The following is a 22222-nucleotide window of genomic DNA, read 5'->3' on the forward strand; positions in this document are numbered from 1 at the left end:
TTGAATCTGCAGTGCAGAGAATATCATGAACATTAACCTCCTAAAATAAGGATAAAATACAGCCTACACCAGAGATCAATTTCTGCAAATCAGATGAAGGTTTCCTTACTGAAATCTTTGCTTTTTAAAAAAGTGTGAGTGGAGAAGCCCAAGCACCAATATTAGTATCATATTCTGGTTCCTGATCTAAGTATATGCAATGTCTCTGTAGAATTATGTCTGTGATTAAAGTTATGTGTGGTAGGATGCTTACTCTTCTAAATACCAATTGCTATAGCAATGATTATAATGTATATTAAAAAAAAAACGAAATAATTTAAAAGATTTTTTAAATGTCTATAGATTTTTAAAGTACTTGACAGAATTTTTATCTATTATCCAAATGCCAAAAGTTTCAAAGATTTCAAATTCTCTTCCACAAGCTGTATGTATGGAATTAAAGTTATATATTTATTTGAAAATGTCCCTTTTCAGCATATTTCTTTGTTTTATTAATGCAGGAGATTATAATTTTGCTCTAAAAGTTTGCCTCCATTATGGGTAACAAATGGCCCATTTTTGTACAAATGGATGATTCTGATGGGGCCTGATAAGCAGTGTTGTGATTATAGACTCAGGTGAAGTTACTGTCCCAAGCTGTTTAACAAATCTTGAGACCTTACTTAACAGCCAAAGGCGGGAAGGGATCTGGGGACTGAGGGCAGAACCATACTTGCTATGGCAGCCTATTTCCTCTAGGAGAAGTTCTGTCTGGAACCAATGCTGTTTATGAAAATCAATTAATCCTAATCCATTTATTCAAGGATATTGACTGTGTATCAAGAATTATGGGCTGTAACCGCTTCAAATCCTCTCTTCCACTGCAGAGAAAAAGCAGTGTGCAGGGGCACTTGGGTGGCTCAGTTGGTTAAGTGTCTGACCTCGGCTGAGGTCATGATCTTGTGGTTTGTGAGTTTGAGCCCCATGTTGGGCTCTGTGCTGACAGCTCAGAGCCTGGAGCCTGCTTTAGATTCTGTGTCTTTCTCTCTCTCTCAAAAATAAATAAAAACATTTAAAAAAAGCAGTGTACAAATGGGCTAATGGATTAATAGATTTGTTGATAGGTTTTAAAAATATTAATAATGTTAATGATTTTAAGATTCAGTACATGCATCTCAGTACTTTGTAATCTCTTTACCTGTCCCAATAAACAAGACATCATATTGGCCATCCTCAGCTTCCACTCGATCCACTGCTATTTGTTTCAGGTTATATCTTCCATCTGTTTTTACCAGGATTGGTTTTTTATGGGCAGGTTTTATGGGCTGGTACATAAGTGGATGGCTTCTTGCAAATCGGATGGCTTCATCAGGATAGTCTTTGGTGGTTCCGTACCTCCCACCATTAACTTTGCTGGCACACTGCAATACAAGTGGATAATATTTTTGTCTTACGCATAAAGAGCAAATTTGCAATCAATTATGAAAACAAACAGAAAACTGGATGTGTTCAATGAATTAATTGCAGTTAGAAATACTTAGTAACCACATATCCTTCATTAGAGAAATAAAATCTGCATTAACAATTGCAAATAAAGACTGAATCATCCCAAACACGCAGCACTAGAAAAAATACAGAAAGCAGTGAAATCTTGGGAAAGTGAAGTATATTTAATACTGTACAATTTGAAGGTGGAAAAAATGAGTATCATCATAAATACTGTTATTATTTCCCATTTTCTGAAATTTTTTAATTTTTCACGTTGTAATTTAAGTTTTGAAGATAAACCATGTATTGTTTATAACAGAGCAAAAGCCTCTTTGTTGTGCTAAATCCTCCTCCCGAATTAAGGATCACAATTGCACAAAACAGTTTTCCCATTATTGAGACTAAGATAATATGATTGGTGATGGTTTCAGCAGACTCACTGACTATACAATCTTAGTGCTGTAACAAAGAAAACTGTTTAAATTCTGTCAGTGTTAATTCAGGGAAAAAAAACCCTCTCCATTCTACTGTAATCTGCATGAATTTATATTATTTCTGTATGGATTCAACACAATAAATTGAGAAAGTGAGAAATATATGCAAAAACATGCTTAAATTCTTAATTTATTGACTCTAAATATAAATGTTCAACAGCACCTAAGTAACTTCTTGGAATACCTTTAAGTGTGTTGATTCATGCTTGTTATTAAGCACTCCCTTATTTCGTATATTTCCCTCCAGAATCAGCAGCAATTGCAATGATTATGTTGATAAAGAATTTTCCACTTTAGAGTATAAATACAGTAGTGTAGTAATCAGATTCTGCAAAGAGGGCATTTTTAATGGTCTGTTTTAAAATTCAGGTCATATTTCTTAATTTGGCCTGAATTTTTCACTGGAGTGTACTTACATGATACATAATTGGAAACATTCTGGACCAGCCTGGAAGCAGTTCAGTAACCAGTCACTTCCTCCAAATCTCCTTTAATACCATGTGGTTTCAAGAAGCATTTCCAGCAAAGCCACAGGAGTGGGTTTTCTCCATTTAAATTGTAATTTCAATCAATAGAGTGAAATAAAGTATACTTTATGTCTTACTGGAAGTAATAATTTTAAGCTAGTGAGAATGATTGAAATGGTAAAGCTTTACACTTGTTAATGGAGGTAAGGTTTGTTTCCACTTTGAATTTTGGCTCTGCAAAAATGGTTTCTACTTGACTTGCAAGTACTTGTGGAATGAGCACAGCGATGGGTTTTCACCAGCTGCTCAAGAAAAAGTGTAGACTTTTGACTTGTATGACAAGTTAAATGTTTGTTCTCCGTGGTCTGTGAGCACATACAATGAGCTGACATTTTTCCAACATAGTTTTGCACAGGACACATGACACAAATTCATCATCATTGTCATCGGCATCATCGTTTTTAGATACACATGTAAGTAAAAGCACAAAAGCTTGGCTAATCAGGGAGAATGTCAGCAGCATGAGTTCACAGGTGAGTGGTGAAACTTCTGGAACTCTAGGAGCACTTTTGTATTGGCATTTTCCTTCTAAGAGCCAGGAAGGATGCTGAATGAGATGCTAAGTATACTGGTAAGGTAGAGAAAAAGCTTAATTCAGTGATGCTAAAGTGAGAAGAAAGGAGAAAGTGTGGCTGGGGGAACTTGGAGGCTGACTCAAATATTAGGATGTGAATACATGGTAACTTTCTCACGCTTGGAAATTCTATGTGGCACCAGTTCTTCTGAAGAAATGTAGGAATAGGATACTCTCTTTACTGGATGTTTCTGTGTTCACCAGTTATCTCAAAAATAAATTTGCTTTTGGGGCTACTTAGCCAAAATATCAATGACAATCTGTACTTTATCAGGCTGCTTAGATGTTCTCACTGTAGATTTTTTTTTTCCATTAAATAAAAAGCGTACAACCAGATACAAGAAGTGGTATTTCTTTACCATGCAAGTAATGAAGCACATTTTTAGGTGTAGCATTTCTTAATTGTTTAATGCAAGTTTTGTAAAGCATCTGAAACACTGAATAAAATATTACTAAAAGAGCCTTTAAAACCTAAGAATACTTTGTTCAATGTCTAAACTTACAGAACCAGGTCTTGGGTAAGGGACTTTTCCTTCATAGAGTGACCAGTGGTATTCAGGTCCTTCCTTATGTGCATATGGTCCATTAAAGGCTGCCCGGATGCTAGACATATGATAGACACATATTGCATGCCCCCTAAATATGTTACTGGAAAAAAAAAGACAATTACTATACTGGAGCTGACTAGCAGTCATCCAATCAAATCCTTCAGACTACAGAAATAAGGATAAAGTCTTTTGGATAAAACAGTTGCAACATCTTAAGTACAGGATATTCTACAAATATGAACTACTGCAATATTTCAAGTACTGGAACTCTAAAACTTACCGTTTCTTTACCTTATTACAAGAAACTGAAAATGGCACTGTTAGACTAAAAAAAGTGACACTTGTCACCTCACTTAATTTCTAAATCTTATATTGTGTCTTTATATTTTTTTAAGGAAAATATCGCCTGAATATTTAAAAAGATTCATTCCCAAGTTGAATTACTCATTTTTTTAAAGTTTATTTATTTTGAGACAGGGAGAGAGCATGAGCAGGGGAGGGGCAGAGGGAGAGGGAGAGAGAGAATCCCAAGCAGGCTCTGTGCTGTCAGCACAGAGCCCCATGCAGGGCTCCGTCTCAGGAACCGTGAGATCATGACCTGAGCCAAAATCAAAAGTCAGATGCTTACATGAATGAACCACTCAGGTGCCCCTGAATTATTCATCTTAAGCTTTATCTCCTTGTATGCTGTTTCATATTCTGAGTAGACAGTGCTCACCTAATCACTACGCTGTTAGTATTGCTAATTCCGTTCAAATTTTATTTGATTTTTCAATGTATATGATTAAATAACAAGTTAAAGTCTCATGAAACTTTGGGACTTTGTTCCATTCTTTATGTTAGGTCATACAGGCATTAATAAGCTTGCTGTATGTTCCCTTCTCCAGTGACTTCCAGGTCACTGAAACTGCACTAGAGTGGAAAGATGACTGGATTACACTAGATTAATTTTGGGAAAATTACTTAAATTATATAAAACTCAGAATCTTTACCTCCAGAACTATCAGCAATTAGAATCATTTTTTTTTAATAAAAAGTTCTACTTATAAAGGATAAAGACACCAGTTGACTACAATGAGTTTTACTGGGGACATTTGTGATAAATTTCTGCAAAAAGGACATTTTTAAATAATTTGTTTAAAAAATATGGCCATATTTCTTAATTTGGTATTATCTGAACAAATTCAAACATTTCCCCAGCCTCCTCACTGTGAGAAGCAAAATAATTAATGTTTGTGAAAGTGCTTTCAACACATAGTTTCAACAACACATGGTTCTTTATAAACGTAAAAGTTCCTATACTCTGAGACACCTGTAGAGCAGCAGTTATGTTACTGTCTTAGGACATCAATTCACACATTTTATAACACACCTTGAAGCAATTGGAAATGCCTCCAATAGTGAGAAAACCAGAGATAGTCTCCCAACTAAAGTGGCAATAAACCTTTGATCACTATGCTACAAATATCAACCTTTAAGTCAGGTAACAGCTGGGACACCTTTTCCTCAGATTTATGTAAAAAATGAACAGTCAAAATTGAAATTATGGGAAAAAATAATGTGTTGTCTTTGAAATCTAGACAGTTCCATTATGCTATCATTTAGGAAAGTACCGTACAAGTGATCATACTAACCTGTGGAAAAACTATTCTGGTTATCCCATAGCTTTTATTTATTATAAAACCATGGGATTAGAATGCAACGTCTAAATTCCTTACAGGCATGAAAGCGAAGATGAAGTTAAAAAAAAAAAGTGAGGACTGTGGACTGTGACAACTTCCAAACTACATTCACTAATTTTCTTTGCATCAAGGAAGAACTGATAGCAAAATTGTTTCCATATTTCTCTGCTGAAGAGAAGGTCTCCTTACAATTGCACAATATTTATCAAAAGAACTTTATTATTTTTTTTTCAAAGTGACCATAAGAAATCACCTGCTGAAAAAAACAAACAACTTTGTGGAGAGATCCAGAACAAGCAAGGTAAAAATTACAACATAGCTGAAGACCAGTGCAGTGCAAAAGAGGAAGTGAGTTCTGTCATTCTATCCTTGTCTAGATAATTGAGGGATATTCTTTACTTCTCATTCCAGTCATTTAGGCTCCAGTCTCTCCTATCTGGAAAGACACACTCAAGAAATTATATGTGTAAACTTTCAACCAAAACTGATGCTAGTAATATTTTTTCATTCATGTACTGCCACACATGAAGTAGTATTTCATTTTTCCCAACACTCCTCAATGGACATAAAATAAAACATGTTAAAGAGAAAAGTAATAGATTCTAGGCCCTAAACTTCAACATCTTATTTAAATTTAAAACATGGAAAGCAAATCATAAATACATGTTCTCTGTGAATCCACATAGGACTGGGACAGCCTGAGTAAGAGAGTGAGCATAAGAGAGAGTGCTCTATTTAAGAGCTCTTGATTAAGGAATCAAGGAGTATTTCTTATAGATGGCAACTGACAAGTACTGGTGAACTGATATAAACCAGTGTTGGAAGACAGTCATTTAAAGCAAGAGAGGTGGGTAAATAAAATCATAGTAATGGGACCCATGGATTCTGTCAATGTATAATCTAAAAAGCATAACATCAGAGAGCCAGAGGAAAAACTTCCAAAACTGAGTAACAGTTGACAAAGACGTTTGAAAACCTGACTCAGAAAACTATATGACAATTAAAGTAATTATTCTACCCTCTATAACCCCAAACTCAGAGCTTATAAACTATATGAGAAGAAAATCATTCTGTTGTATGTCAGAGAGGGAGGAAATTAGGATACTGAGCACAGAAGGATGCTGGGGTGCTTCAAACAGACACGCAGATCTGAATTGAGATCATGGCTTTAAAAATGAAAGAAAACTTGCAAACATGAGAACAAAGAGAAATTGGTGACATACAAAAGAGACAGAGACAATGACAATGGGTCAATGGTATTTCCAATTTGCAGACACCATGAAAGGGTAAGGCATATTTTGTTTCATAACGTTTTTATTGACCATATGCATTTCTCACCTGGTAGTGTTAAAGAGTCCAAATATCACTGGGTTCTTAGGATCTCTGGTATGTAGCAAGAAAATATCCTCTGAAAATTAAAGTCCATTACATTAGTTTTTGTAGTCCTCTTTGCATGTAAAGAAAATATATTGACATAAAGTAGCTTAGAATCCATTACAGATATAAGATAACAATGTCTTTCCATACACGGTCATACGACCCTGACCAAATCACAAAAAAGTGAAATACTTGGCTATTCAGAATGACTCTGAGGCTGGGCCTTACGGAAGGAACGAGGTGCTAACTGTAAGCTACACAGAGGGATCTCCTGTTCCTGCAACTCCTTTGACCCCACCATGTGGACCTGGCCAAAATGAGAAGAACGGAAACTTGCACACTGCACGAAGCATGTCTCCATAAATGAGATAGTGAGGGTTTATCGAGGGGAACAAACATCAAAGGGTAACATTTAGTTCTTTCAATTCAGTAAGATTTACCTAATTCATCAAAATATGTGTCAATTCCATTCATTCCTGGTACTGAGCAAACGAGTCTTGCTTTGAGGAACGTGCTCCACTTATTGACCAGTATTCTCTGTCCTCCTACATCATTCTGTGACAAACAAAATCATGCAAATGAGTACCAGAAGAACTTTTTAACAACAAATTTTGCAATATTAAACAGGCAGATGGCAAGAGTTGTAGCTTTTTTATTTAATCTGGAAATTGGAGCCTAATCCTCAAATAATACCACAGATGCATTTCCCCATAAGCATTCTTTGAGATTTCCACCTTCCGCCTGGTTAGTATACTTTTACTCTGTCCATTAAATATACTTTCCAGGTGTTAAAGAATGCTAATAGACTGGTGTTTCTTATGTAAAGCACTGGTAACGGTAACCTTCAATATTATTTATTGATAAATATGGTATCATAATACAGTAACCTTCAATATTATTTTATTGATAAATAATCTGCTTATCTCAGAAAAAGCACCATTATTTTTTTCTTTTAGAAAAATCTTGAATTACATACACATACATATGCATACACCATACCTATATGTTTGCACACATATATACACACAAATGTACATCCATGGCTATACATATGTATTTATAACTTTCTTCTTAAATTTATTCTGAAATATCAAAGTAACTTAACAGCTGTAATATTATTAGCAATCTGTCAATATATATTGCTCCTTCAGTTGATTTTGAATGTCTCCCAACAGCCTATCTGTTGGTTAAGTGTCCAACTCTTGATTTCAGCTCAGGTCATGATCTCATGGTTTATGGGACTGAGCCCCACATCAGGCTCTGTGATGACAGTGCAGAACTTGCTTGGGATTCTCTCTCTCTCTCTCTCTCTCTCTCCCCCCACCCTCAAAAATAAATGAATGTAAAAAAAAACAATATAAAACCTTCAGGAGATGTGAAGTATAATTATTAGACAGCAAATACTGATTTTAGGCAGCCTACAGAATACTAGAAAGTATTTTATAGTAGAAAGCCTACTGGGACACCTAGGTGGCTCAGTCCATTAAACGTCTATCTCTGGATTTTGGCTCAAGTCACTATCTCGCAGTTCGTGAGTTCAAGTCCTGTGTCAAGCTCTGTGCTAACAGCGCAGAGCCTGCTTGGAATTCTCTCTCTCCCTCTCTCTGTGGCCCTCCCCTGCTCACGCTCTCTCTCTCTTGCTCTATCAAGTAAATCAACTTACAAAACTTAAAAAGAAACTTAAAAAAATAAAAAACAAACAAACAAATGACCAAGGCCTGACGATAAACTGTGAGCTAAGCACACGGATGAGAGAGAAAGGCAGTCCTCACCACACAGAGTCGCCCCACTCTGGTGTAAATTGCATGGGCACTGTTTTCTGCCTCTAGGGCCTTCTCGGTAAAAAAGAAATACACTTTGTTGTCATCTCGGTCTTCATTGTCAGGAATCATATATGAACCTACAAATTTTGGTTCTACAGGTATAAAAAAGTAGAAGAAAAGTAAAACAGCTATTATAAGAAAATAACAAGGTTATTCTAATATATTACATATCACACAAATACTTCAGTGTAACTTTCAACATTTCATGAAGAAATAAAGTTATTTCCTTTAAATGTTGTATGCACATTAAAATCATGTAGATATCTCCATTCTCTTCACAAACTAACATTTTGTTTGGAACTATTAGAGGCAATTTTAATAGGAAAATAAGAGTCACAAAAGGAAAAATCAGTTTGAAACAGCATACTTTAAAATTCATTCAAAGAACAGATTAGGGGCATGAGGGTGATCATCTGCATAAATTTCCTCCCAAATATATAAAAAGTCAACATAAATACCTAATAGAGAAGTTTTAATAGAGAAGTTTATCAATTTTTTAAGTTCATATGTTATCTATCAGGGTAGCTCACGGAAGACCATTTTAAGGTAGCAAATGTATTTTAAGTCTTTCTGTTTGTAGTCTAAGGGATCTGAGTGAACCCCCTTGACTGATACGGTATGTCAAATATTTTAATGGTAACATGCTGCCAGTAATGACTAAAGGTTAATACAAAGGCTAAAAATAACAAAAACACTCACTATTAAATGATGCTTTAATCTCTGGATAGGTCAGGGTGCCCAAATATAAACATTATTCCTTATAAAGAATTCTATCAATGAATGGCTACTGATTTTCCTAGGGTTTAATTTGTCTCTAAACACAATGTGATCCTATTAAAACAAAACAATGGAATCAATTCATCCAAAATTATACCAACTGACAAGAGAAAACAAAGCTACTTACTAGATGAAAGGATTTTTTTGCTTTTCATGTATTTAGTTGGTTTTCTCCATTTAAATTCTGATTTCTAAGTATTGTTATGGGGGTAACATGGTTTTATAATAATGTCAATCCATTTTGATATAAAATGTTACATGTATAATTGCAGATTTTCAAGAACACTACTAATAAAAAAATCCTTAAATTTGTAAAACACTATCAATGGCATTTGTATTATTACTATTATCAAAACATGGCAAGTTTCTCATGAGTTCTACACTTGTTTTCAGTTCTGATTTACATACTCTTTTCTCCTCAACCCCACCTTTTAACAGGCGCTCGTCGTCATGCTCGGTGCGAATATGAGCCAATCGACCCATGCTCCGGAAGATCGCGGCATCTCTGCCCCAGTAGTCACTGTAGAGGCCAGCAAACAATTCACTACCTACAGGGAAACGTCAGTTAAAAAGAAGTCAGTATTTGTTTCTGGATCTGACGGCCATATATAAGCCACAATTACAGTAAACATATCCAGGTTTACTGCACATACAGCCTATGGAATTAATATAAGAGCATGGATGGTATATTCATATTGCCAGGCTTGGAATCCTGACTCGACCACTTACTAGCTGTGTGAACTTGGGCTAGGTGCTTAACCTACCTGTGTCTCAGTTTCCTCACATACAAATAGGAATAGCACTCAAAAGTATTATAAAGAGTAAAGCACTTCAAAGAACATCCAACATATACTAAGACCTATATGAGTATTTGATAAGTAATGTGATTCACCTTATTTTATTAAACTTCTTTTAGCCTTCATATGAAGGTATTATCATTATTATTGGTACTATATGCAAGTCAGCTAACTCGAATCCTTGGAACAAGAAATTGCTTCCATTAACATAATTTTATTTTTCAAAAATTTTTTTAATGTTTATTTATTTTTGAGAGACAGAGTGTGAGCAGGAGAGGGACAGAGATAGGGGGAGACGCAGAATCCAAAGCAGGCTCCAGGCTCAGAGCTGTCAGCACAGAGTCTACCCGGGGCTTGAACTCCTGAACTGTGAGATCATGACCTGAGCTGAAGTTGGACACCTAATTGAGCCACCAGGTGCCCCTCTGTTAACATGATTTTAGTGTAGGAACCACAAAGTCTGACAAAGTCACGTATAATATGATTAGTTATCATTTAATTTTAAGTTTGTGGCTTAGATAGGAATGGCATAAAGAATTTATAACTTAATTAGTCAGAATGAATGAAGTTGGCTCTAACATGCGGTGGAGGTCCCAGACTAAAATCAGACCAAGGAACCACAAACGTATGGTTCCTTGAAATGACAACGTGTCCTTGGTTTCAAGAAATGACAATGTGTCCTTGCAGAAAGCCAGAAAGCAAGACATTAAAATAGCTTATAAGAAGGGAAAAAAAATAACAAATAGAAAAATAACATAAAGATACAGGGAACTGAGGAAGACCAGCACATATCAAGTATAGGGACTTGGAGTTCTCTTTTGTCAAAGGGACAACAAAAGATCATCAGTGTGCCCATGAGTGATGCCAGAAGGATTGTCCCGGGCCTATGCAGCATGGGTATCCTGTCCCTGGAAAATAGCTCTGAAAAGAAGCAAATGAGAGTAGCAGAGAGAAGCAGTAACCTCAATTTAGGGTGGTAAAATTCTTATAAAGAATATCATGTAACTCTGGTAAGGTTTAAAAATATGTAACTGATGACTATACTGAACTCAACATACTAATGTTTTTCTGTTAAATAAGGAATGTGTACAGATGTGTACACATGGTATTTAAAGTGCTTTACATGTAAGAGAATTGAAATGAAATGTATTTTTATTTAATGAATTTAATTGAATATTTAATTTTAGAATTAGAATTATTAAACTTACAGGTATAAAGATTTAACCAAGTATATAAACAGAATTTAAGAGAACTTGATTTCATGTTTATACATTTTATTAATTCGATTTAAAAACTTATTTCAGCATTTATAAAGGGCTTTTTCTAAGTTAAGGCCTTTAAAAGTCTGAAAAATCTTGAGTAGACTATCTTTGTATGGTTGAAAATTTGAAAGAGCAATCAAATATGTCGTCAACTTGAGTTAACTGAATTTTTAAAAAGTGAAAATAATTGCTTTTGTTTTACCAGATTTAAAAAATAGAATAAGGAGATACAAATTGAATTTGAAGGCTTGAGAAAAATAAGTTTTCAGATATGTTATAATTATAAATTAATTTTAATTTATACAGAGGCAAGGAAATAGTTTTTTGTTGTTTTTGTTGTTGTTGGTTCACAAAATCCACTATGAGTACTTAAATAAATATAGGAAATACATAAATAAAATCCAGGTTTCCCACAAAGGAATTCACCTTTAAACTATACATAAATATAAAAAGAAAGAGGAGAAACAGACGCAAATGTGCGAGAATATTAATAATTAATGAATCAAGGTAAATGGTATAAAGGTGTAAATTTTATTCCTCTTTCAATTCTTCTTTGTATTTGAAAATTTTCAAGATAACAAGTTTAAAAAAAGCTGTATTTATTGAGTTCATCTCATATACTCAAATGTATACTAAGTGAGAGGTGTGATAGAGAAAATAACAGAAACTGAAAAAACAAAGATGCTTTATATCTGAACTTAAAATATAATTAGATAGAGGAAAGTATTATCAGAACTCTTATTTAAGCATAGTCTTTGGTAACAGGGAAAAAAGTGACACAATTTATATCAAAGTCAGTTAGTGTTATATTCAGCCAAAAGTTATATCTGAATGTAGAGAAGGCATATTTTGAGATAAAATGGTATCAATAGTTAGGAATAGGAACCACAGGTGGGAGGCATTCTGCACTACTTGAGCATGGATAAAATGTTAAATTCATTAAAAGGCCTTGGGGAACATTATGGCCTAAATGAATGAGTTGATCCATAAAAGGGTTAATTGACTATTGAACCACCAGAGTGAGGATTTTTCTGAAATATTTTTGTTGTTAATTATTAAACTTCATGATATTACCCATATAAAATATAAAGTCCATTTTATATAATTATTCTAAGCAAAATTTATTATCCTAATATGGGCTTGGCTGAATGCTTTATGCATAATGGGTACAAAAAAACAGAGTTCTTAAAAATCATGATCGTTTTCTATTCCTTAAGCTTTTAATATTTGATTTAACTTAGTTTCTCAAGCTATTTCTAGAACTCTGATATTTGAAAACGCTACTATTATATGAATATAATCCTATTATTTCACATCAATTTCATTGCACTCACCCAGTCTGAAACACTGTGTCAAAGTTTTACTTGTTTTAATCAGTTTTACCAACTTAACAAACACGTACCCCTTGGAGCCACTAGATGGCAACCTTAGGATAGCAAATACTACTATATCCAAGGCAGGTTATCTGCACAACGAAAAAGATGACAGATTACCAATTTTACCCAATTTCCCTTTTTGTATTCAGATAAAAGAAAACAGTTTGTGAGCAATTCAAATAACACAATATGAACTGTATGACTTGAACTTCAAAGAAACCAGACAGGTGCTAAAAAACTATGCTGTGTAAAACTGAACCAAATGTGTTTCTGTTGGAAATGTTAGGTTTTCCTCAGAAGGGAAAGATTCTCCTTTCATAGCTTATTATCATTGTAAAGAACAAAATAAATGCAGAGCAATAGATAGTAATTATGCTTGATAAAATACTTTCCAAAGGAAAACACTTTAATGAAAAACCATAAAGTAGAATAAGGCTTTAGGCACAAATATTACCTAATAGTAATTAAATGAGCCAAAATATTCAGCATCATTATAATTGATACTGTTTACAACAAATATGTAAACTACATATCACAATATTTTAATCGACAACTTTACTTTAAAATTATAACCATTTGACATAATTAAGACAAATTTGTGAATCAATAGTTTGGTATTTTACAGAGTGCAAAAAATTTCTGGATAAATCATATTTTCATGGATTAAAAACAAACATGTCTATAGAGACATGATATTCAATAAACACATTAACTTATCCAGAAATTTAACTAGCATCTTATCTCTTGTGATGTACTGAATATAAATAACCAACTGCATTTTTATGCCATACATTACTTTTCATTTGTTATAGCACTGACTTATATTGGAAACTGATGTTATGTTAATTTTAGATGGTCATGTGTGGTTATAATTAGACAACAGAACATCTGCAGGGTATTTTGACAGGTGAATGAAACTTATTATTGTCATGCTCAATGTACTCTCTTTGTACAGATACAACAATAGTTCTGTCTGCACTGGAAATCTGTCATACCAAGTCTCCAGCTCGAAATCTGCTGTTTGGCTGTGGCCAAACTGTTCAATAGCTCATGGTCTTGGTTACCTGTAAAATCAGAGACCAACATGTAATTTCTTGAGCCTGCCAAGCTTTTATGTTCTCTCTGCCTGGGAATGTTTTGCCTGGAACTCTGCATCTCCTTTCCTGTTTTACCTCCCATACCCAGCAACTGCCCATTCCCTCCATGAAGCCTTCCTTGGCTAAACCTTTGTTAGTTGAGTGATTCCTAGTACCACCACAGCCCTGGTGCCTATTTCTATCATACTGCTCATCCTACTGTATTTTAACTGCTTATATGTTTGGCATTATGTCTCACTAGATGTAGGCTTCTTGATATGTCTTGTATATTCTCTTGCACAGCATCTGGAATACAGGAAATGCTCAATCAGCATTTGTTGAATCAGTGAAGAGCATAATGAATTAATAAGTGAGCATATTTAAAAATTATTTTAGGTGTTTAAATTAAGCTATGAAAATACAATAAGAACACTGAGGACAAGATCCTGATTTCTCACAAATTTTCAGGAAAAAAAAATGATTAGGCATTTATATGAAAAACAGAGTTCCTTGAATTTCTATTCCTTAAAAAGCTATATTTAATCATTTTAATTCATGAACACAGGACTCTATTTTCTTCCAGTATTTGTCCCTTATAGTTTCAGCCCCCAAAACTGTGTCTACACTAAATTGCTTATATGAAAGAAAATAAGACAATCATTTGACTCTTCGCAGGATACAAAGTAAATCCACTGTAAATAATTCCAAGTTACAATGCATCATTGAAATAGTTTTGTACCTAATTCCTTTTTTTACAATACTAACTCTAATTGAAGTTTCAGTTAAACATATTGCATTGCCTTAGTATTTTATGAAAGTTATCAACAGCTTTGCTCATGGGCTGTATACTTACTAATTGATTCAAGATTTTATTCACCATGTTTGAAATACAGATTTTAATTATTTGGTAAGAAAAAATACAGTTTATCTTCTTAAGATTTACTCAAGCATTTCTCCTATTTATGCTGGAAATGTCTACACATCTAAATAATGTAAAGTATATTTTATATTTGCCTTATGGATAGCACATGCCTGAAGACTGATTTAACTGCCTCATTTTATAACTCAATTCTATAATTCTTTTAGGAAATCATTCTGATATCAGATGCATCATTTTGCAGAATGACTAAAACAGGCATCATGGCAAACAGAAACCAAATGCACTTGAGGGGAGAGGAAGGATACGAATGATCTGTATGTTCCAACATCCACAACCCCGGTCCCACTCACTCTCTGCTTAGGATACTAAAAGAAATCAGGCAGAAAGTATCCCCCTATAAGTTACAGTTGTTGGGACTTTTTTTTTTCTTCTATCCTTATGATTTTTTTGTTTGTTTGTTTTGAGGAATCCATAAACAAAATATTCAAAGAGCCCCTTAGAAACTCATTGTTACAGCCAGAAGCAACAGTAAGCAAGTGGATAATTGGCATTTTGCCAAATGTGAGAGAGCAACAGACTTGGATAAGAAATTATAGAAATTCTTGAGGTGCCTGGGTGGCTCAGTTGGTTGAGCGTTCAGCTTCGGCTTAGGTCACAATCTCATGGTTTGTGAGTTCAAGCCTCGCATTGGGCTCTGTGCTGACAGCTCAGAGCCTGGAGCCTGTTTCAGATTCTGTGTCTCCCTCTCTCTCTGCTCCTCTCCTGCTCATGCTCTGTCTCTGTCTCTCTCTCTCTCAAAAAAATAAACATTTAAAAAAATTTAAAAAAATTATATTCTTTAGGGACAGATGCTATATAAATGGAATGCCTTCAAGAAATAAGCCAATACACTTCACTTGCTATGTTTATAGAGGATGAAATTTTAAAGACATACATTTTACCTTCATTTAGATGGTTTCATTTATTTTTCTAATATTTATGAAGTCATATTTTGTGCCAGAACCATTCATTCATAACTCTGTCCTGAATACAATTAATTTAAAAGGAACATTTATTTAAAAAATTTTTTCATGCTATTAAGAGCTTGAAATAATCACTTAAATTTCTCCATGCATATATTCCAACCTCCTTTCATTCAATCAGCACTGACCTCCAATTCACAGAATATACAATGAGGAAATATATTCACAAAGATCTCATTATTATGAATAAAAGTGCAGGAAGAAAATTTCAGTGGCTATAAACTTTTTAAATTTATTTGCTGAAAAAGGTAATATAGGACCAAAAAAAAAAAAAAAGCATAGAAAGAAAATTTCAGTGAGTAAAATATCTTATTCATGGTTATTTGTTGAAATAAAATTTAGTCAGTCTTTAACTTCAGAAATATTCTAAAAATATCCTAACAACAAAGCGAACACTTTGAAAGCAAAGAAAAAGTACACGACAAATTAGAATGATACCCTCCAAATGCTAGTAACATGCATGTTAGCATACTTTAGTCGCATCAGGTATGGTAAATATTAAATGGCACCTGGGACTAGTGATACAAATCTGAGTCAGAATGAAATGTTAAAAAAATGGCAACAGAACTGAGAAGGCAAAATATAAGGAAAATCCTGCAGTTGCTGAAGGTGTTATCAACTTATTAAGAGTATTGCAACATTACACCCAACACAGGTGATGAAAAAGAGTCAGCCAATATTTTCCTTCTGGGCCAAAATGATATATGACATAAAGAAAAGATTTCTTGCATTTTTTGGGTTATTTATTTTGAGAGAGAGACAAAGAGAGCAGGGGAGGGGCAGAGAGAGAGGGAGAGAGAGAGATTCCCAAGCAGGCTCCACACTGTGAGAGCAGAGCTTGATGTGGGGATTGAACCCACGAAACGTAAGATCATGACCTGAGCTGAAGTCAAAAGTCGGACGCTTAACCGAATGAGCCACCCAGGTGCCCCAAGAACCTTGACTTTTTATTTGGTAGCAAGGTAAGTACTAAGTATCTTTGGATGAAAGGTAGAGGCAAGTAATGTAGCAATTTATTTTACTAAATAATTCATTGTTTCAATAAAGTGTTTTTAAAATCAGGGTGTGATGTCTTATATTCTTCACACAGTTACTTAAGACCATTTAAAATACAATATTACTAATCACAGTGGGGGGGGGCGGGAAATGTGGCTAAACATGTAGAAATTTTGCACCTGCAATATGAATTTATATGCTACCAAGATAACATATTAATACCAAGTGGCATTTGAAGAGCAACCTAATTAATATAAGATTTGATATCAAATTATTTCTAAACATAGAGAACATAGCTTGCTTTACTCCTAAAAACCTGTTTCACATGGAATCACTGCACGATACAGCATTTCATTTCTACATCAGATTATAAAACATGGTCATCAACTTATCTTTTACCTAGCAAATACTCTTTTCTTTAGTTTTTCCATAAGATTTTACTTTATGTGATCTTCAGCTAACTGAATTTAAGTGACTGAAATGAAAACTGTATATAAAGTTGAGAAATTAAAGACGTTCTTAGATTTGCCAGCACATTTATTTTTTTCCCTTTGGGGGCCTTGTTAGTTTTATGAGTATTGTTACAAATTTGAATTCCTTATCATGACAGCACATCTTAAGGTGAGCAGGCACTAAACAGGTAGCGTGACCTATAATTAACAAGGAAATGAAGAAGTATCATGGCCTAAAGATGGTCATCATTTTGCTGAAGTCTTGTCCTAACCCATCAACAGAGAACACGTGTGGCCATAAAATACCACATTAACGCATTCTTTCCCTGTCAGTAAGTTACATCAAGCTTGCCAAACTCCAACTCAGGTAGCTCCGTTTTTCCAGCTCAAATTCTTGCTGTGTTTTCAATTGGGTGAATTACTTCTACTTCCTCTCTTTTAGAGTTGCTGGCTCACACAGGTTATCAGGTTTCTATCTCAGTGGCTGCTTCATATCTACAGTGAGTGAGTGATCTTTCAGAGGTACTTGGGGATGAAAGCTAGTGGATAAATGTCAAGAATTATATTTTTATTTCTTCTCTTTGGAGGGATTATTCCTCTAACTTTTGTGTTTGGTTTGGAGGGCTCTTAGGATTTGATTTCTCTTCTGAATAAGCGAAACAGCCACCCAGATGGCAAGCACTTCACATTTCGGCACAGTGTAATTTGATTTGGAAGTTCAATGAAACTCACTTGGAAATGTCCCTCCAGTAATATTTCCCCTCTTAAAAAATTCAGTTTTAAGTTCCTGGTTTCATGCATAAATAAGCTCCAGGGAGGCTTAGTGGTGAGTGGCAGGGTGACTGAATAAAGTGTTTCAACCTTTTAAATGAAATGTTAAAAATAAATGGAGTTCTAACCTTCTTGGGATTTCTCTACAGATGTAGTGTTCACTCTGTAATTTTCAACTTTCAATATCATTAATAAAATTCTTATGAATATTCCAAAATTTGTTTTTGGTTTGTTTGTTGAAGGATATTGACTCTATTCAGTGAATATTTATAGAAGTCCCATTCTGTGCAAGATGTACAGAAAAAGGAATAAGAAAATCTATTCCAAACATATTCCAATTTTCAATCTATGAACTTGCCCCCCACAAAGCACTGAAAGCATTAGAAACAAAAACTGTTTAACAAATACATGTATTTTAATTCATACGCTGCCATTTCTAACATTTATGGATCTGGCATTCATCAAAAGTATCATCCCCCAAATTTTGATTCCTACTAAAGTTTAAACTTACTTAGCAATCTTATTTTCATATTTAAATTCTCCTTTCCTCATATCTTTTTCATACACACACACACACACACACACACACAAATAGGTTAGCAGAGGAACACAGCTACCTTAAAATACTATTTTTCTTTAAAATTTTCTATTCTTTAAGAATATTACATATCTTTATTCAACCTTCTGAAGAACTTCATTACTATGTGAAATCTCATCTCAGAACTGCACTGTATTTATTTTTAAAAAATCTGCATACACCTGGACCTATTAAGTTCAAACCTATGTTGTTCAAGGGTCAACTGTATGTATCAACAAAGCTCTGCTTGCTTGGACTTAAGTACCGTGACTGGGCTGGGGAAGCACAGAGAGTGGGATTGGGATCCAAGGCCCATCAAAATCAACTGTCTGGAATAAGTTCAGGGACTATAAAGTTCTTAGAATACACAGGAATATCTTTATCAACACAAAATCAATTATATGGTATTTTCATTATTCCTCAGTGGGGAGTTTTAAGTGTTAACCCTTTAGTTTGAATCTGATGTCCCTACATGTTATTTTACACTTTCCCATTTTCTGCAAACAGGATGACCTAATAACAGCATACAACTCTAAGCAGTGCACGTGTAATAATAGAAATTTGTACGTCTGTGCCATACCTATAACAGAACCTCACAACACTGTGGGGAAAAAAAGAACAGATTTCTAATGGCACCCAGTTAAATGTCAGGGATAGCTTTCTTCAATTTTACACTCGGAAACTCCTCCATTGTATCTTCACAGTGCTGGAGTACTTTGACAAGTGGGCTATTTAAAATTTTTTTTTAATGTTTATTTTTGAGACAGAGAGAGAGACAGCATGAGTGGGGGAGGGCAGAGAGAGAGGGAGACAAAGAATCTGACACAGGCTCCAGGCTTTGAACTGTCAGCACAGGGCCCAACACGGGGCTCTAACCCACAAACCGTGAGATCATGACCTGAGCTGAAGCCGGACGCTTAACTGACTGAGCCACCCAGGCACCCAACAAGTATGCCATTTTTAAACCCCAAGAATATAAGAGAAACAGAAAAAGAAGAAAGAGACAAAGAGAAAAAGAAAAAAAGAAAAATTTCACTGTCTCTTAAATGAGGTATTCAGGTACCTCATCTAATTAAATGGAATCAAATGGAAATCTAGATCAGACATGCCAGCTTTTTCTATTATTTCAATATGGACATTTAGTACAAGTTTAAACTGGTCAACCTCTGTAGTTTATATTCTAGATTAACAGGAGTTTAGATAAATAACATTAATTCTCAATTGAGATGACTTTCTACTGATACAGAGAAAGACACCAAGAAGAGAATCTAAGCTCCCCGGAAATCAGAGAGTAAAATATAACTAACTAACCTATGTTAAAACAGTTCAGTTTCTCTAGCTGGCGATGTTTTTATAAAGTGTTCCTATAACTGCATTTTTTGAACAATAAATGGCACACTGCAAGGTGTTTTGTATCAGGTATTAAGTAGAAATTTGTGTTTTCAGAATGAGACACGCATACTTTATAGCAGCTGCACTTATTTTAGAGTTAAATTGGCTCAATTTAGCATGGTTTGAAATTTAACATTCTCGTTCTTAGAACCAATAAATATGACAAGGCAACACATACTAAGAAATGCTAAAAGAATCGGACTGACGTTTCAAAATCAATATGATGACCAACTGATTGTGGCGACAATAGTTACCGATTAAGGTAGAGATGAAGGATGAGCTGGGATCAAAAGGGCACCTGCCCCTTCCTCTTTCCGACCTGTGTGGTTCCAGATGAAACAGAGGATCCTACAAAGAAAACCAGACAAGCCATTATGTATTTGCCAACTTTAATAACAATCTAACTGCTCGGAGAAAACATAAACATCTTGACCTTGTACAGAACTGCTATCGTAAACAGGGCACCAGAGAGTAACATCAAGTTATTTAGGAGCAAACTCGGTTTTGTAAATAAATAGATGGGTTTTCAGGCCCACGTGGATTCTCTCCCTCCTTCCTAGTAGGTACCAGGTGATGAAATGAAAGAAGTTATTGGCAGTTTTTATCACTTGAGCGGAGAGTATTAATTACTTTGAGATGTGTCAGTTAAATACTCCAAAGAAATGAAAACTTGCAGAAGAAAGGTTACTAAAAGGGAAAGGCCACTAGTGATTTCCAGAAAGGCCACTAGTGATTTTTTTTTGAAGCATCCGTAAAAGAAAAAGATGAAATTTTCTATCAATTTTGATTATTTATTTCCATTTTCATTCTTCATCACATATTCTTTGTATAGACGCTTAACTTTAATAATTTAGAGAAAGATGGCTGCATAAATAATTACTGGAATACAGACGCATAAATAAATGTCACATTAAGAGCAATATGTCAGACTCATGTCACGTAAATGAAACTAGAAAATAAGTATTTCCGTGAAGAACCACTACTACATTGGTTCCTATTGCAAGCCCATAACCACAGAAAAGTTCTCTGAATATTCGCAGAACTCAAAACTCTCATTAGCACATTTTTATAATTATTATTAAGTGTGTTATAAATGTTTTGGGTAAAAAAAAGTACTTTGGGAAAGTGACAATAGGAATCCATATGTAAAATTTTGTAGGAAAAAAAACCCACTACTTTGCAATAGAATATTGTTGATACTGCCCATAGGTATCTATGAATAGCCCTGTGCATCTGTAAACTATGAACCTAAAAATAATCCTAATGTCCTGAATAACCTTTGAGAGTTGCCAGCACTTTTTTCAAGCTTGATTTTGACTTTCTTAGCCACACTCCTTACTCCATTTACCTGTTCTGTCCTTCTCTTGCATTGTTATTTGACACATTTTTCTTTCTGTCTCTGATTTTCTAATATCACCATTCTGATCCTGTTGTTCTAAAACCTTTCCAGTAAATGCAGAGTTCACCTGACTTCTATAACCTTCCAGTCTTATCCTTGGAATTGGCCTGTGGGAATTGACAGCCTATAGAGCAAATGTACGCTCCTGACCCAGAGGTGGCTAAAAGCCATAAAATTTTTTTAAGTCCAGTTTTTTTCCCTACTCCTACCTTTCACACAAATCAGCAGAGAGCAAGAATACCAATAAATAATTGGAGACATTTTTGTTTTTGCTCCTCAGAGGTGAACAATTTGCAATGACACGAGAAAAAAAAAAGTTTGTTAAAATGAGACCGAATTCTTGGTCCTCCCACCTAACAGCTGTGCTGAACGGTTTTCATCTATTTGCAAAACTGACCCACAGCACTATATGAAGGAGAAAGAGATCAAGTGTGTGAATGTAACACTCGTCTGACCTTTAGTCACACTGCCACTTTGTGGATTATTTGAGAAAAGTAGGTAGGACATACATTTTACATTTTTTCTAACACAGTCAAAAGTCCCAATATTTGGTTATAGAAAACCAGTAAAGAGACTGAAGTGCTTTCTTAAATCAAGACTTTCTATAACTTCAAAATTCTGAAACTCAACTTTTTATCACTAATGACAGGTAAAGGTGATTTACCTAATGGATAAAATTAGATACCTTCAGCACTAAAATTGAAGAGAAAAACAAATATGTTGCTTATTTATTCAAGTCAGCACAATATATTAAGTTTAAACTGTCAAGTAGATGAAACATAGAAAATGCAAACGAAGAATTCTAACTTTGAGAGAATCTCAAACTTCAAAGAAGGGTAGTCAGGTGATGGGGATGAAGTCACAGTTTCTTAGAGAGATCACAGGTTTCTTAAGTATAAATCATGACTAGGTTCCTGAGGCTGTTGCTGACTGCTGAATTTCAGCACATGTCT

At 34.6% G+C, this 22222-nt stretch overlaps 1 protein-coding gene across 1 annotated transcript in view; it reads right to left on the reverse strand.

The window, feature by feature from the left end:
* The window catches only part of SEMA3E (semaphorin 3E), a 239004-nt gene that overhangs the window by 34091 nt on the left and 182691 nt on the right, over window positions 1–22222 (reverse strand). The window contains exons 5-11 of the mRNA XM_060632356.3: window positions 20125–20218; window positions 9698–9817; window positions 8442–8584; window positions 7110–7224; window positions 6631–6700; window positions 3566–3710; window positions 1178–1400 (exon numbers count right to left, since the gene is read on the reverse strand). Of these exons, the coding sequence (XP_060488339.3) occupies window positions 1178–1400; window positions 3566–3710; window positions 6631–6700; window positions 7110–7224; window positions 8442–8584; window positions 9698–9817; window positions 20125–20218 (910 nt within the window). The remainder of the gene's footprint in view (window positions 1–1177; window positions 1401–3565; window positions 3711–6630; window positions 6701–7109; window positions 7225–8441; window positions 8585–9697; window positions 9818–20124; window positions 20219–22222) is intronic.

The sequence above is a fragment of the Panthera onca genome, chromosome A2, assembly GCF_046562875.1.
Source record: "Panthera onca isolate mPanOnc1 chromosome A2, mPanOnc1 haplotype 2, whole genome shotgun sequence".
NCBI classification, from domain to species: Eukaryota; Metazoa; Chordata; class Mammalia; order Carnivora; family Felidae; genus Panthera; species Panthera onca.